Here is a 17,017-nt window from a genome sequence, read left to right on the forward strand (position 1 = left end):
GCGTGCGTGCGTGTGTGTGTGTGTGTGTGTGTGTGTGGAAGGAAAGGAAGTTCGGCTCAGGAGACAATGATCGGATCCTGAAACAGATCCCTAAACGGAATCTGTCTCTGTCTCCTCCTGTATCCTCCCAGCTGTCTGTTTTTCTGTGCACTTCAAAATTTCTGACAGCTGAAATTTGCAGCCTGCATGTTGTGTACCTGCACAGAGAACTTGTGTTTTTAAGAATCACAGGAGTCCACACGTCATTTTTCCATACTGGTTTTAGTCCTATTTAGGGTAAAGACAGCTTCCAAGCCAAATATACTTTTTGCTATTTAGAAAGAAATACACAAACTGAGACATTACATTCTGTTCAGTGCTGATCATGGTCAGGGTTACATCCTGTTGTAAAAACCTGTCAATTATGGCTGTATTTTTCTTTTAAACGATGTGTGTTCCTCTATAATAGAGGATTAAAAACAAAAAAGAGTATTAATCCTTTACATATTCATGTCATATCAACAGTTTAAGTATAGATAAACTCTCTCTCTCACACACACACACATACACACACACACACACACACACACACACGCACGCACGCACACATGCATGCACACACACACACACACACACATGCACACAAACACACATTAATGCTTAAGAGAGTGACTCAGGGACAGAACATGGGAGGGCAGGGGGAGACAGATAGGGATGACATGTGGGAGACCTCGCTATGTTTACAGCTCCCAGTAAGAGGAACCAGTGAGGAGAGAGGGTACACACTGTTTTATAAGGTCACAGCGTTCTGATGGTCACAACATGGTTTACAATATTTGTTCATACGTAGGTAGAGTGAGTAAAAATCACTAAGGTAGCACACAACATTTATATAGCACCTCTTACAGACACCAGTCACAAAGTGCTTCACAGTCAAAGAAATAAATCAAAGATTAAACACCACATAAAATATATGCAGGTAAAGGTAAAGGAGCACAGAAGAGCATTGAGTCCACCTGTCCATCATTTGAAACAATATTGCTGTCAAACCCCATAGTAAAATTGACGTTTATGAAACAGGTGGGTCTCATATGGCAAGAAGGTTGAGACTCCAATGTAAAGCAAATGTCAAATAAAATACATTTGTGGTCACTGATGCATAAATCCTTAGCAAAACAAATTCAGTATCTACACCATGTGTAAAAACAAGGTCAGCATGTGTTGTACTGAGGAGAGATGACTTTTATTGTTTTGCTGAGAAAACCCACAGGTTATATCTTTTTATACACAAAATAAATATATACTTACAGCAAGGGCATAGTGTAGTGGTGTTGTACAGGGCAGTTTTAAGTCTGTTTTAAGATACCAGGGAATTCCCTGATGGTACAACGGATTGTGAGGTAATGTGTTTACATTTTGGAAAGATAGGCTTCTTTGGAGTAGAAGTAGGTTTCCCTCTCTGTTTTGTTACTTAGGAGGAAATTGCATTGACTGTCATTTAAATCCTGGAGAGATAGGCCTACCTTAACTACAACCACTAGGTCACACAATCCCTGAAGATAATGAACAATGAACACAAATTGAAAAGGAATATTATGTAGGCCTAATATAAAAGAAATTGGGTAGACACACAAAACAAATCAATCTGAATGACAAGATGTTACATTGAACACATTTTAAGCTCCCAAATCTCCCATTCGTTTTCAATTGTTACGCCTTTGAAAAACTTCTGCTGAATGTCACACTCATCAGTTTGTCCCTCCTCTGTGGCAACCACAGACTGTGTGGTGGCCACCAAAGCCGGGGGCAGGGTTAACAATCTGCCCCCGCCCTCCTCAGGATCATTGAGGTAGGCACGGAGAGTGGATGTTGCGATTCCTTCGCTGAGTCGCTGGCAGGACGGCTGAGTTGCAACGCATGTGCCCTTTCCCTTCATCCCGGTAAACCAGTTATAATAGTATAAGTTCCGCTTTCCTGGGAACCGACAGAGGAGTCACCACGGCTAAGGCACCGAGGGAGAGACTTAAAACTCCTCTCAGCTGCTGGTAAGATACAGCCTACATTTATCTTGTGTATTGTAACATCAGGACCGAGTGAACACAGAGGCGCTGAGCACGTAGAGTTTACTGTATGCTTCTCATTGGTGGGCAGCGTGTTCAGGCCAGTTTCAGATGATGGACCGATTGACGATTCCCCCCCCCCCATCAGGATCATTTTTGTACCAACCATGTTGCCATTAAAACAGCAATTTAATGCATTTTAAATATCATTATTTGAACGTTACAATTTATGTTATAAACTCCTGTCTATATGTTCATTATTGTTGCAAGCTGCTTAGAAGCGCAGGTAACAGCAAACGTTTATGAAGGACCATATCGCCATATCATTTAAAAGAAGATCAAACCTGTTGTTGATGCTTGTTGTTACAGTTAAAGACCCAAGCAGTTATGTTAAAGTGTTTATTATTAAATGAGATAGAGATAAAAAGTTTTTGGATGGATAGTTTTTGGATGGATATATTTCAGATCATGTGAGTCATCATGCGAGTTTTCCTATAGCATAATTAAATCTGTCGAACTTGCCATGTGGCTGTTTTTTTAAACTGTAACCGCATGAAATTAAGGGAAATAGCCTACCAAAAAAAATGGGAAATTTAGTCACAAATAACAATAACCTTACTATGAATCAGTTTACACACTCTTTGTGTGTTCCTCTGGATCGTACATATTCCCTGGTTGACAGCTGACTGATTAGCAGGTTATTTCCTTCAGCCTAGGAGGATGATGATGCTGGGGAGTCAGCCACATAATGGGATTTCCATTCTCATGATCTGGTCCTCCTCTGGTCAGGAAGAGGTGAAAGAGGCCATTGGCTATTATAGCACCAAATTGATCAGCTCAATAGGGTGCCTGCAGCTTACTGACTATTTTCACTGTTAGCCCTGCACTGGCCTTTATACAGTCAGTGTTGCATGCTAACTGCAGCTGTTATTAATAGGTCACACAGCATAATTGAAGCATAAAATCCATCTAGGATTCTTTTTTTAATCAGTACACTGGTTGTGCCTTTATTTTCAAATGCTTGCACACCAATTATAACAACTTTTTCACATTTAAAAGGTATAATTCTGAGATCAGTCTGATCAGTTCTCCAGGTCAGAAAGGCAGCGCTGGTTTTGGCCTTTTGTTTTGTGACAAAGGCTCATTTAATATTACAGAAAGTGTAGTGTAATGTGGGTATTCTCTGTACAGGTGAGCTTACATTTTATTATTATTTATAATGTACTGGTTGGTGCTGTTGCTGCTGTGACACAGACAGTAGGGCTATGGAGAAAATCAAATATCACAATATTTTTGACCAAATACCTCGATATCGATACTGCAACGATATTGTAGTATTGACTATTGGTGCTTTCACAAAATATTTACACAATGAGATTTTTGATAAATAATCATCAGTAATGTGGATATAATGACTAAGTGGGTAAAGGCAAATAATAGAACAGTTACAAAAGTCTGGTAATTTCAGAAAATGACATCACTTTACTGTAATGCAGCCTTTAAAACCAGGAAAAGACAACACTTATGCCATATTACAATATTATGATATCCAAAATCTAAGACAATATCTAGTTTCATATCACGATATCGATATAATATCGATATATTGCCCAGCTCTAACAGACAGTAATGGGCAACATAAGTGGTGACTCATGACAATAAATTCTTTTCACAACCCTATACTCTTTTGTAAGGCAATTACTTACTAATGCACTCTGCCTTATTTTTTGTAATTAAACCACAAAAGAAGTATCCATTCTTCCCTCTCATGTGTACATACACAGCATGGCTAGCTCACTCAGTGTTTCTATTTGTCAAGGACAGACCAGATGGAGCTGAGTTGGGATTTTATTAAACGCACCATCAGAAAAGCACATGCCTGCAGCCTCAATTATCTCCTAGCAGAACCACCTACGGTCAAATCTATCCCTCACAACCTAGTTGTGTCAGGATAAATCAGATGTTCACTGACTTCACCTTTAAACACATGCACCAGGCTAATGTGTGGAACTATAGTGGCCACCTATACAGTTGTTTCCTTTTATCTTACTAATCTAATTCTTAACGTCAAGGCTGTGTTGTCTGGTGTCCTTGAAGTCTTTTTTTTCCGTTGCGTGAGTGCTTTAAAACACAGGAGGGCACAGGATAAGGTTGGCCAAGACCATAGAGGAAGTACAATTTCACAGGGCTACACATTTACAACAACAAATTAGTAAAAAGTGTTGTAGGTAGTGTACCTGGAACAGTGCTGAAATAGGCAACACATGATTTGTGTTTTTTTTTAATGGTTTACTGTATGTAGTTGACATAAATGTGCTCTGGGGGCCGTTTATTCATTTATGCAGACACATGCACATTGCTGTTTGTGAGTGAGTAAGCGCCACCATACTGCTCTGTACCTGCGTGTGTTTTTGTATGCAGATTGTGTGTCACATTGTTGTACCTTGAGCTTAGTGTAGTTCTGTGTATTTTTTAACTCTCACTGTACAGTGAATGTACAAAAGGAAATTGTCTTTTACAGAGCAAAAGATGGAAAGTATATGAGAACTATACCCAAACATATCGATTGGTATTAAACTGGGATCCTAAGCTTGTGTAAGTCTACAGTATCCACCAGTAGTATGACTAAATCTTTGTAGTCAGGGTGACAATAGATTTATAGAAAAGCCATGCGGTCATTACAATCAAGTTTTCATCTCCTTAAAATGTATTCAGCAACTTCAAGTTAGACATCTTGTTTTCTGTTGCATTCTGCCCATAAATACCTTTCTGAGAAACAAAAAGTTCCTAGTTCCTAGTTCCTAGTTTCAGTTGATGATCAAACCGGTTATTTTACAGTACCAAGAAGTGTTTAGTCTGCTCTGGAGGAGCACAGGTCAACATTTTATGAAAGCAGTTTGAGTGATTCCTCTTATCTGTTTTACATATCCTTTCAATTCATGGCCAGATTTACAAATTGTAATGTACACTATCTATGTTTTACATGTTTCTTCTATCCATGGCTGAATTTTCAAATTGTAACATACACTATCTATATTTTCTGTTATGAGGGCAGATACTTAAGGAGCTGTTGCAACAACGAGCCACATGTCTGTCATGCCAAACCTGTTGATCTACTGTGTGTGAATTCCCTGTGGAGCAATAGTTGCTGTAGATCTGAAGACACCGTCACTGTATTGTCTATATACTGAAGCTTTCATTTATGATAGTGGCCACAGCAGAGCGGCTATGCCCTGAGGAAAAGGAGGCTTGCTTGCTTATTTTATGTGTGCTGCATTTAAAAATTAATTTAATATAAAACTGAAATATGTGGCTGTGCCGTAAATCATTAAGGATGTTTTGTGTATTGCTGTTCCTAGAATCCTTAGAATCCTAGAATTCCTTATTAATCACCTTTGCAATGGTCGGCTGTCGGACTACCATGCCCGGAGGGGATCATCTTGCTTCACTGCTCACATTTTTACCTCAACATGTCATTTGACCTGTACTCTTCTCACCTTTTGATATTGAGAGGCAGCGGACGAACACAAATCGTAAATAATTCATAGTCTCACCATGACCTGACTGACTTATTTCTGATTTTTTTTGTATGTTAGATCATGCAGGTATATCTCTGGGTATTAAAGCCTGTGCTCTATTTCAAGACATGAGACATTTTACATAATTACCTTAAATGTTGGTCGCTTCTATATCATTTTCTCAAGTGTATATCTGTCATTTTAACCCTGCCACATAACTGTTCACCACTTTAAACCATATGTACAACTATGGAGCAGTGGGTCAGTAAGCAAGCAGTTAAATGTAAGTTGGCTTTCTATGATGGCCATAAATGTGGAGGGAAATACATTATGTAATTAACAAATAAAACGAGGGGCTCCTGAGGTAAAACTGAGAAATGTCCAGACCATTATTATCTGTTAAGGGGAACAAGATTCTCACTGTTCTCACGGCCAACGCTTTCCCAGCTTAGCAGCTTATTCATTTTGGGCTACTGATTACATAAGAAGGCTATATACAGCAGGTGGCTAATCCTTTACCTTAATGCCAATTATCAGATCATGGTGAGGTTATTGAAATTAAGGCACCATAAAGAAGAGTTGGGAACAGTCAGTTACCGGAAGTCTTTATGTTATTAAGGTAGTGTAACGGCCTTAAAACAAGCTACCTGCACAGCTTTGTAATGCAAATAACAAATCCTAACCAGTGAGAAACCTCAGGTGCCATGCCAATGTTTGTCAGGTAGGTGGGACAGTGCAAGTACACAGATGTGGGTGGGGCATACACACTAGAAAAGCTTATAATTAAAATAACAATGTTGTTATAACTTTTTCTGAAGCAATAGTGAATTCTCACGTCATGTCTGTTTGGAAGAGCATTTCTTATATTCCATTTCCTCGTACTTCCTCGTACATTTTTTGCATCATCCGTTTTCCATGTTTGGCTAAATGTTTTGAGAGCCTAATGTTTTGAGGGAGTTATAGAGAGGAGTCATTTGCATATAATAGCATTTATAGTACACAAAATCTCCATGTATGCATCCAGAGGCAGATTTTTCAGGGCTGCCATTGCAGAGGGGACAAAACTCCTGCTGAAGCGAGTTTTTTTCCATTAAAGTGTTCTTTATCTCCGACAAGATGGTAGTAATGTGAAGTGCTGATTGAGGGGGTGATCGGTGTTATTGTGAGTGCTAAGCCTGTGATCGCTCTGAGGTTTATATCTGGTGGACTGGGTCTGGGAGGTAGTATGTGTAAGAATTTAAACATGCATGTCGGTACTTCACGTTTTTCCTGGCCTTCAATGGAGTAGAGCAAGTCAAGAGATCTCTCTATTCAATACGTCAAATCCTCAACTGACAGCAACAATTCGTCATCAGTAATCAGAAGAAAGGGAGAGAGCATGTGAGGGATAAAGTGCAACATCAGCTCCAGCATCTATTTACCCTCTCTGTCTCTCTCTCTCTCTCTCTCTCTCTCTCTCTCTCTCTCTCTCTCTCTCTCTCTCTCTCTCCCCTCCCTGCCCTTCAGTAATAGCTCAAACATCTGCACATGGCTAGGGAGTCGCAGATTTCCAAGTCATGTGAATGGGAATCGGACAAACCCACCTCCCGCTGTGTGCGTCTCTGTCGTTGAGGCAAAAGCCTGAACTGAGGTTATGCAATCAGTCACGCTGTATGTGCCAGTTGGTAGAGGTAGATAGAAACGGAGATGATGTTTTTTTAATCCTGAGTGAAACGGCATACATCCACTGTAGAAGATTTTCTTTCAGTTCATCACATTTACTGCTCTGAGATTTTGTGTCAGTTTAATATAATGATCATGTCTGTTTAAGGCATGGGTATTTTGTAAGTTAAGTCCAAAGACAGGATTCAGTAATGTTTTCAAACAAATTGCTTTTGTAATTATATTCTGTATCACCGCTGAAAAGCATATATTATCTCTACCTTAATGTATCCAGTATTCTAAACGGTTCACTTGTGGATGACATTCTTTTATCTTATCTCTTCCTAATTATGTCTTCAAGGGCTTTAAATTAATTGTAATATTGCACGTATGACTTTACCCTCAAGCAGGGTGTGTGACAATAACAAAACATCTCAGCTACAGCAGGCGGTTTTCCTTTGTCATGCAAGCAGGTTGTGACTCAATACAAGAATATGCAGTTCTGTTGTTGTGGCAGACAGCATCAAACATTGTGGGTCACTTGATTTGTCAACAGCACAGATCAGACAATTCTCCCATACTCACCTGTCTTTTGTTTATTTTTTCAACAGCCAAGGCTTTGTGGTACCATGATGAAGAAAGCCGTGGAACTCGTCCTGCTTTTGTTGTTGCTGTTCTTCACGCCACATATAATGGGAAAACGTAAGTGTTTGGATCAAGCCAGACTTGAAACACAGTCTCAGTATCTTGAGAGATGACACAGGAAACAGGAGCCACAGCTGCACAATTAAAAGGTGCTAAGTAATAGTGTTGTTTATCTTTGATCTGATATTGATATCTGATATTTTTGTGGCATATTACACATCATTGACAATGCCACTTCTATTTTTGTAACATAATACACACTGTTAAGAATATTATCTAGTATTTGCTTTCATATCCTCTTTTTCCTGTCTGTTTTAAGGCTACAGCCCGCCAGGGAAGCCCACACTGACCAGATGCCGTTCTCCCGAAAAAGAGACCTTCACTTGCTGGTGGGAGCCAGGCTCTGATGGGGGACTGCCCACTACCCACGCCCTGTACTATCGCAAAGAAAGGTGAGTGGCTTCCAGTTTAATGCTGTAACAGACTAACTTCATTGAGTTTCTTCATCGAGAATTCTAATGTACGATTGCAGCAGCTGGTTTGATTTTGTCAGGTCTGAAGGGCTCTACAGTGTAAATCAGCAAAGATGAGGACGTCAGATCAACATTAGTCTCGCTTACCAAACCACAGCGCTGCGGAGTAAGGTCTGGTCCTTCCACACATACACTCCTGGATAGGAGAAAAAAAACAGCCTGGGTTGTTTGCATTTCTTTATACCAATCACAATTGTCTTGGGCTGCGCTAAGCTCCAGTCGCAGCGACGGTGTATCTGCAAATTGGTCTCGGGAAGAAACTTGTTTTGGTGGAACATTTGCACCCCGCAAACGAAAACGGCACATACAATATTAAATGAAGTTAATTGTTCACACAATACAGTAACATGAGCTATTTATATAAGCTGGATACATGGTTAAACGTAATTTGCTTTTACCAGTGTATCCCTGTGTGTTTTTCGTCCAATCCCACCTATCGGTCCCAAAACATTCCAGTTAGATAGTAAATGCCGTAAACATATTCTTTGTAAATCTTTACAATCATTCACCGAAACCAAGCAGGCCTGCCCTGTTGCACAATCTAAAGTTTCTTCAAAACTTGCCATTTTCAGCAAATAGCTTGCTAGCTCAAATTTTGTTGATATTTCCCAAAACCCACAGAGTTTTGCAAGGTGAGGGACATTCGGCGGATGATCCGGCGGCGACGGATGTTCCGGCAATTAATCAGTAAATGAATTGTCGTCAATCCAGACTACATCAACATAGAAGAATAATCGAGCTTAATGTCAGTATGGCTGGCGCAGTTGTCAGTGAGCAGCCTACCTGGTGGTCTGGGGCCAACCCCTGCCATTTGCCTGGGGAGGTTGTAGGTCAGAGTAGCCACCAGCGGCTTCCTTTCACTTCACCGCTGGGTGAACGTCATGCATGCAGAAGTTCACACAATCTTTCAGAAATCTACCTAATGGTTCCTCTGACCAATTCGCACCAGTTGCTGCTACAGCAGGTCTACTGGGACTCAGCTGAGTTATTTTGGATGTCCTTTTGAGGAGAAAACATCCTAGAGATGAGGCAAACCTGTGGTGGGAAAGACGGTTGTGTAGGAGCTTCTGACAGTGAATTAAAAAAAAAGAAGATGCAAACCCAATAATACACAGGGTGCAGACGTAATAGGACAGCATAAACACACAGTTTAAGGAAATGTAGCATGAAGAATTCATGCTGTTCTTTGGAAATGGAACAGTGCAGTACAGCACAAATGCACACATGCAATGACGTGCTGTTCCCCTGCCTCTCTTGCAGTTCAGAGAGAGTGTACGAGTGTCCCGACTACCACACAGCTGGAGAGAACTCCTGCTTCTTTAACAAGAACGACACGTCCATCTGGGTCAACTACAACATCACTGTGGTGGCCACCAACACACTGGGCAGCGCCTTCTCCGACCCCGTGGATGTAGATGTAGTGTACATTGGTAAGGAAATGTGTGTTTTGGGTCGTGTTTGCTCTCGTTGTTATATTCGAGGCACAATTTCCCTATGAGGATTAAAAATGTGTATTTTAACACACACTCACACAGCTGCTCAATGGCACACCGGGTTACACTGGGTCTAATGCTCTCTAAGTGTTCTAACCCTCCCTCCAGCTGTAACTGCGCACTAAAGGTCACCATTTTAAAGCAGTGAAATTTAAAAAATATTTTGTCAGCCTGCTGAACAAACGTTAATAATGATCAAACCAAATGTAAGAGAAATGAAGGGGCTTAAAGAATAAATTTGTTGATATTCTATATTTAAACCAAAAACTAACTGATCCCAGTAACAAATATTACTATCCTAAGCCTATATCTTTGTCCTCTATGCCACAGACATCCATTCTGCCCTACAAAGGCAAAATGCTGTAACGTCATGTTTGGTCAAAAATGAGTTAATGTCATTTTTGGGGTATTTGAGACCTCCTTTATCATGTAAATATCGTGAGTCAATTTGATTGTTTTAACGAGAAAATAAAGGGCTATGACAACCGTAACATCCAAAACGATACGAGAAACCACAGCAGAACACCGTAACAGCTGTTACGGCTCTTTGCCTTTGTTCCGGCACGCTGAAGTTGAGTTACGGTGTTCTGACTTTGTTTAGCCAGGCATCAAGAGAGATGTTACTGTGCCGCCGTGATGTTACTGTACTCTGGCTTTGTCATACTGTCAAAGTTTGCCGCTCTTTAATTGTCACCAAACCACATAACATACACATGACACAGTGACAGTCTGGAGCTAGCTAAATTTAGCTAGCTAAATCTGTGTCACGTAGCGCTAACGTTGATGCTGACACACCTCCTCACTTGGCGGAGCATCACATCAGATGCCGAAAACTAATTATTAAATACACAGGCATCCTACCTTTCCATGCAATCTGATATAATCCATGGAAGATATAATCCATAACAATGCACGTCATCTGCTGTATCCACAACAATCCATACATGTTTGAGCCATATTTCCTTCTTGCAGGTGTTCATGTCAGATCTTACACAAATCCAAATGGTAAAAGTAATTCCAACTTTTTTTCGGTCGACTCTGTCTGTTATCTCAGAATTAAAAAGTAGTAATCCAAGTTGAGTTCGCTGACTGTGCATTTAGAGCAGTTTGGTGGCCCTTAACCCTTAACCAGGGGCGATTCTAGGATCAGACCTTTAGGGGGGCTCAGCCCCTAATGAGAATGTGATACGGATACAGTGCCTTGCAAAGAGCTCAAGATTTTTTGCATACAAACATTTCTTCATTATAGCAACTAGTTGTCAAATTTTGGGAGTCCTACCTATAATATTTTGTCTGGACAAAACAGAAACGTTTAAGTAATTTTTCTCAGTTTCACATTCTAGCGAGTTAAGGTCTTTTGCCTTTGCAGGGCAGCATTGTTGTTCAAAAACTATCATAAACACATAAAAGTGCCACACTGTTGCACTGACATGTTGCATGTGTAGTTTATTTTGAATCAATCCCACATACACCATCCTGCTGCCAGAAATACTCACCAGAGCACCAAATACGAATTAATCCATGGCTGAAAATAGTCCCCAACAACGTCACTATTTTCTCCTCTTTGAGTGATGGTTTTTAAGATCTAAAGTGGCCCGAGCTGTTTTTTATATTTATATATATATATATATATATATATATATATATATATATATATATACTGTATTTGTGACCCATTTTAAAAGTAGGAACACATGGGGCTTGGGGATGGGGAAGGCCACAGACAGAGTAGGGTAGTTGACAGTTGACAGTACTGGGAGATGAAGTAACTGCTGATTTTGGTATTTTCATGTGATTTGTTGACGACAAGAAACATGTAGAATAGTTCCAGCCTTTGTCTTTCATCTGGCATCTGATTGAATATATAAATACTGGGCAGCTCTACTTGATATTATGTAACAATATATAAATATTAAATGGGATATGGAATTAGTCCCATCTTGTCATGTTGCAGAGTACAAAAGTTGTTTTGCTCATGAAATATCCAAAAGGGAGTGTAAAGACTAATGTATCTTCCTTGCCCTTGAGGTTTAAGTGCTCCTCTTCCTCATGTCTCTAATAGTTGCACAGCACTGACCTGATTTGGTTATTAGTCCTATGCTTCCTTTGTCCTACCTCCACAATTGTCAACTATATTTCAAGAAGATAACTTAAATAAGATTAACTTAAGGTGCCCATATTATGAAAAAATCACTTTTTCTGGGATTTGGGGTGTTATTTTGTGTCTCTGGTGCTTCCACACATACAAACTTTGAAGAAAAACCATCCATGCTGTTTTGAGTAAGATACGGGTTTCTGAATGTGTCCTGCCTTCAGTCTCCGGGTGAGCTGTTCAAAATCTGCACGGCTTTCTACGTCACTAGCCGAAACGAGGGGGTTAGGGGGCTAACCGTTAGCATGCTAGCATACTAGCTCGTTCTCAATGGTAAAACACTGCTACAACACACACAAATTCACCCTAATCTGCAAAAATAAATTGTATAGAACTACTGACATGTCCCTGTTATGCAGGTATTCCACACAAAGTTGGAAGTGTGCCCTTGTTTAGAAGAAGTCTCCCAGCTAATCCTGCCTTGTACAGGCCGAAGTGGGAGAAACAACTAGCTAGCAATTGTGAGCTTACCTAGCTACTGCGCATGTGCGACTGCCAACAAAGATAATACAGAAGTTGCGAGGTCTCACTCTGTAGCTAAAACAGAGACCTGACACAGGGTGAAAAGGGTGTTGCAGTACAACAAAAATATGGTGTTTTTTCTAAATTAAACCATGTAAACCTATTCTGATACAATCTCAAATTACAATTATGAACCTGAAAATGAGCATAATATGGCCACTTTAAAGCCTAAACACTGACAATTATCTCAACCACGGCACCACAAAATGCCTGCTGAGCTGACTCTGGCTCATTTACAGTTACTTTGCTGTTGATTAATGAGCACTTTTCCTGTGAAATTAACAAATAAACAAATACATAAAATTAAATACTTATCTTAAATTTGGAAAGACACTCTTTAAGTACAATGACCTCAGTTGGAGGTGTGCAACGGTGTACTTTTACATAGAGGAAGAGACATGGTCACCTGTCTATTGAGAACACTGGAAACGCCTTACACACTCACAGTTGGCTCGTATTATGTAACTGTGGTATGAACATTATTACATTATTTTTGTCTTCCTCCCTCTCAGTGACACCCACACTAAACACACCCTTACTCATTCACATTTTCTCTCTCTCCCTCTCCAGTCAAGCCTAATCCTCCAGAGAAGCAAACCGTGACTATAATGGAGGACAAGGGTTGGCCCTTCCTCCGGGTGTCATGGGAACCGCCACAAAAAGCTGACACACGGTCAGGTTGGATCACTCTCATCTACGAGCTCCGCGTCAAGTTGGAGGAGGAAAATGAGTGGGAGGTATGTAACTTGTTACCTGTCTAAGGGAGTGGCCAAGCGGTTAAAATGTTCAACGCCCATGTTAGTGAACTACTCGTGAGGTGCATTTTAACCTGACCTCCACCTCTTTGTGGATATTGACAGGATGATACATTTTCTCCGGATGATTCATTTTCATTTTTTTTAATTATACCTTAACTCTTTTGTTGTTAACAACTTCAAAGACTGATTGGGCTGTGCATAACTCGTCACATTGTGTCAATTGTGTGTGTTGTGTTTCCAGATGCACCTTGCAGGCCATCAGAAGACGTTTAACATTTTCAGCCTGCGGTCAGGTGGTAAATACCTTGTTGAGGTGCGCTGTAAGCCCGATCATGGATTTTGGAGTGAATGGAGTTCCACTTCCTACATCAAAGTTCCTGACTGTAAGACATCTACCAACAATCATCTACTGTACACTTCACAGTATATATAAATATATATACCATGTACTTTTTTTTAAAAGATATGATGCATTTATTAAAGTGATAGTGCAACTTTTTTTGGGTGGGGGGGGGATCTTTGCTTATTTGCTTTCTTGCTGAGTGTTAGATGATGAGATCTGATCTTCAAGGTCTATACCACTCTCATAACTGTCTGTCAAGTATGAAGCTACAGCCAGGAGACAGTTAGCTTAGCATAAAGACTGGTAACAGCTAGTCCGGCTCTGTCCAAAGTTTTCCCTGTCTTTATGCTATGCTAAGCTATAAGATAACCATATCCAGACTTGAGTCCTGATCTAACTGTCAGCAACAAATCAAATAAGCGTATTTCCCAAAATGTCAATCATGCCTTTAACCAATGGTAATTGGATAGAAGCAGGATGGTTATGTAATTATGCATTAAACTAATTTAATATCCTATAATATATATTACCATAGGAATAAATAGATAATAGGACACTAACGTTGTTGGGTTGTGTCTTACAGATTTTCATCGAGAGAAATCAGTGTGGATCCTCCTTACAATCTTTTCTGCCTTCATCTTCCTCATCCTCACATGGTTGCTTCACATGAACAGCCGCAGGTAAAACAATGATCATGCATTTATGATGCAGTGTGTTTGGTTAAATGTTATTTGTTATTGTAATATTAATACATATTATATGCTACAGAGGCCCAGAGCAGCTGTTTACCTCAAGTTCACAACATAATCATTAGCATATCATAAGATACCTTTTATTTTCGTTGTGATGGTGACTGAACTATCCCATTAAAAAGGTGCATATATTTGTTTTTTAAGCACATTATTAGTCAGTGCTTTGTTGTAGAATTACAACACAGAATCCCAATTATTAATTAGAAAATGAGAAAAGTGTGACTACAACTTTATTCATTTTTTTATTGTCAGTGTATAACTAAGAAATTCAAGTATATACTTAAGAAAACCAATGTCTGTTATTTAAAAATTCTAAAGCTATTATTTAATAGCTATTACAGAATAGTTAAATGTTATTGTCATGTGTTACAGTTACTGTTATTTGCATATCTTTCTTATTGATGGAAACTAAACTATCATTTTGTCATTGCAAGATAATGAAAGACCTTCACTAAAACAGTTTAATATCTTGAGATAATGTGATACATAAGTTGTGGTCATAAAATGAAATGGCTTATGTAACTGCTGATATTCTGGGCTTCAATATTGTACAGCAAGATATAAGATTGTTATTATCATCTCATACTTATTGATTGTTCCTCTGCTGCTCACAAGCCCTGACATAGATATCTTGTTTTTTTTCCATGTGTGAAGTCTAAAGAATTGTATTCTGCCACCAGTCCCTGGTCCTAAAATCAAAGGCTTTGATAATCAGCTTCTCAAGGTAAAGCAGCTATATACTGTATGGAACAAGGTTTTGATTTATACAAAAACTCTGGAAATAATCATTTTGAAATAAGACAAAGGACGTATGACTATTGTATCACTACTTTTCTGTAACTGAATTTTCCTCTTTGTGTGTAGAATGGCAAGTCTGACGAGATCTTCAGTGCACTGATGGTGTCTAATTTCCCTCCAACCACATCATCCAACTATGAGGACTTGCTGGTGGAGTACTTAGAGGTGTATGTTCCCGTGGAGCAGGAGCTGATGCAGGAGGAAAGCAAGGATCTACATGGTGGTTGCCTCAAATGTGAGCGCTCCACATCTGACAGCGACTCTGGCCGGGGCAGTTGCGATAGCCACACTCTGCTTATGGATAAGTGTGGGGAGACAAAAGAAGAAGGGAGGCATACAGATAGGGCAAGCAGTCGAATGCTGACAGAGGCACAGAGGCACCAGAAGGGCTGGGAGAAAGATACGTTGACCTATGCTCATGGAGACATGGTTAGCCCTGACATGTCCAATGGAAGGGTGAAGACCTGGCCCTCTGTGTTTTCTCCACTGCCCCAGTACAGCTCAAACCCACTGGACAAACAGAGCTCACTTGAGATGGCCAAACAGCATTGCCTCTCCACATCCTCCTGCCTCACCCAGCCTGGCCACAGCACCAAGGAGGCTCTCGGACCGAGCAACTGGGACTTCTGCTTGGGCAACAAGCAACCTCATCTGCTCCATCCCCAGACACAGGTCGGCCGGCAACTCCAGGCCCACAGCGAAGTCAACATCTCCAACATTGGCCGCAAACAGGCACCTGCTGGTCTGCAGTCGCCCGCTCTCCGGTCCACCGAGTACGTTGAAGTCCAGAGGGTTAACGAAGAGGATTTGGTGCTTCTCCAGCCTGTTGTGTCAGGCTGTGGCCGCATTGAAGGTTACCCCCAGATGCCCAAGGGGAAGGACTACAGCAAGGTGAAGGGGGTGGACAGTGACAATATGCTGTTGCTCCAGAGAGAGGTGATGGAAGAAGACTGGTGCCCTGGTGTGGACCAGGAGATTAATGGAGGGACAGGGAACTGCTACACATCGTCCACAGTTAACACTACTCAGAAGCCTACAGCCTGCATTCACACTGCCATGCCGGTTCAGGGCGACATGGCCCTGGCGATGAATGGTTATGTTGACACTGCCACCATGTGCACCCTGCCCACCTGCTAACTGCCACATAAGCTCAACTGGCAGGTCCGGGACATTGCAACACCTGTTTTAGGTCGGGACTGAACACTAACAGAAAACACTAACACTGGAGGATTAAGACAATATTTTGCTGTTAACTGTATTTATTTTCCATTTTTTCCTCATGTAAGAGATGTCTTTTCTCTAATTATGCTTCAGTGTCACATTTTGAAGAAGAAAAATTTGATTGAATGATCTGAATAATAATCTTCATTCAACTTCAGAAAGAATATGATTGATTGTATAAAGTATGTGTTACTTAATGCTGCCATTATGATTAATTATGTCTTTATTTGTCATAAATATTTTCTCCTCACAGGCATGTTTCATGAACTTTTTTATTGTCTTTTATCAGATATATTGATCTATACTGGTGTAATGTGGGTGTTTGTTAAAATGATTTGTGTAAAATCCCAGTTGCAGAAAGCTTACACTTACAATGTTTTTGTTTTGTTTCAATTTTGTATGTGCTTATTTTCTCTGCTTCCTGTTGTAGAAGACTATATCTTAAAGACATTATGGGGAACTGCAGCGCCCACTACTGGTCAGAGTGAACCACATGAAATAAAAAATATAATTTTACCTTTTTAAATAATCTCTGATAAAAATATATATATTTTTAACAGTTTCCGTTCAACTTCTTGTAGATGCATTATTCTGTTGTGGCT

The 17,017-nt window shown here is 40.2% G+C and overlaps 1 protein-coding gene across 2 annotated transcripts; it reads left to right on the forward strand.

The window, feature by feature from the left end:
- Nucleotides 1–1,754: 1,754 nt before the first annotated feature.
- On the forward strand, nt 1,755–16,941 carry prlra (prolactin receptor a). 2 transcript variants are annotated; one of them, XM_031317486.2, is made up of 9 exons: nt 1,755–2,024; nt 7,810–7,900; nt 8,163–8,295; nt 9,637–9,806; nt 13,114–13,280; nt 13,543–13,684; nt 14,228–14,324; nt 15,051–15,120; nt 15,261–16,941. In XM_031317486.2, exons 2-9 carry the CDS (start codon nt 7,828–7,830, stop codon nt 16,329–16,331), a joined length of 1,923 nt encoding a protein of 640 aa, XP_031173346.1. In that variant the 5' UTR covers nt 1,755–2,024; nt 7,810–7,827; the 3' UTR covers nt 16,332–16,941. The 2 variants fall into 2 exon arrangements, with proteins under 2 accessions (XP_031173346.1, XP_035847184.1); XM_035991291.1 differs by lacking the exon at nt 1,755–2,024 and having other exon boundaries at nt 7,862–7,992.
- The last annotated feature ends 76 nt before the right edge of the window (nt 16,942–17,017 follow it).

Source organism: Sander lucioperca, chromosome 14 (genome assembly GCF_008315115.2).
Source record: "Sander lucioperca isolate FBNREF2018 chromosome 14, SLUC_FBN_1.2, whole genome shotgun sequence".
NCBI lineage: Eukaryota > Metazoa > Chordata > Actinopteri > Perciformes > Percidae > Sander > Sander lucioperca.

Bases quoted from the DNA above. Each gene is read 5' to 3' on its own strand.
- prlra (XM_031317486.2), top strand. From the start codon at position 7,828: ATGATGAAGAAAGCCGTGGAACTCGTCCTGCTTTTGTTGTTGCTGTTC. The intron at 9,807-13,113 runs GTAAGGAAATGT...CTCCCTCTCCAG, and splicing joins TGTAGATGTAGTGTACATTG to TCAAGCCTAATCCTCCAGAG. The intron at 13,685-14,227 runs GTAAGACATCTA...TGTGTCTTACAG, and splicing joins CTACATCAAAGTTCCTGACT to ATTTTCATCGAGAGAAATCA.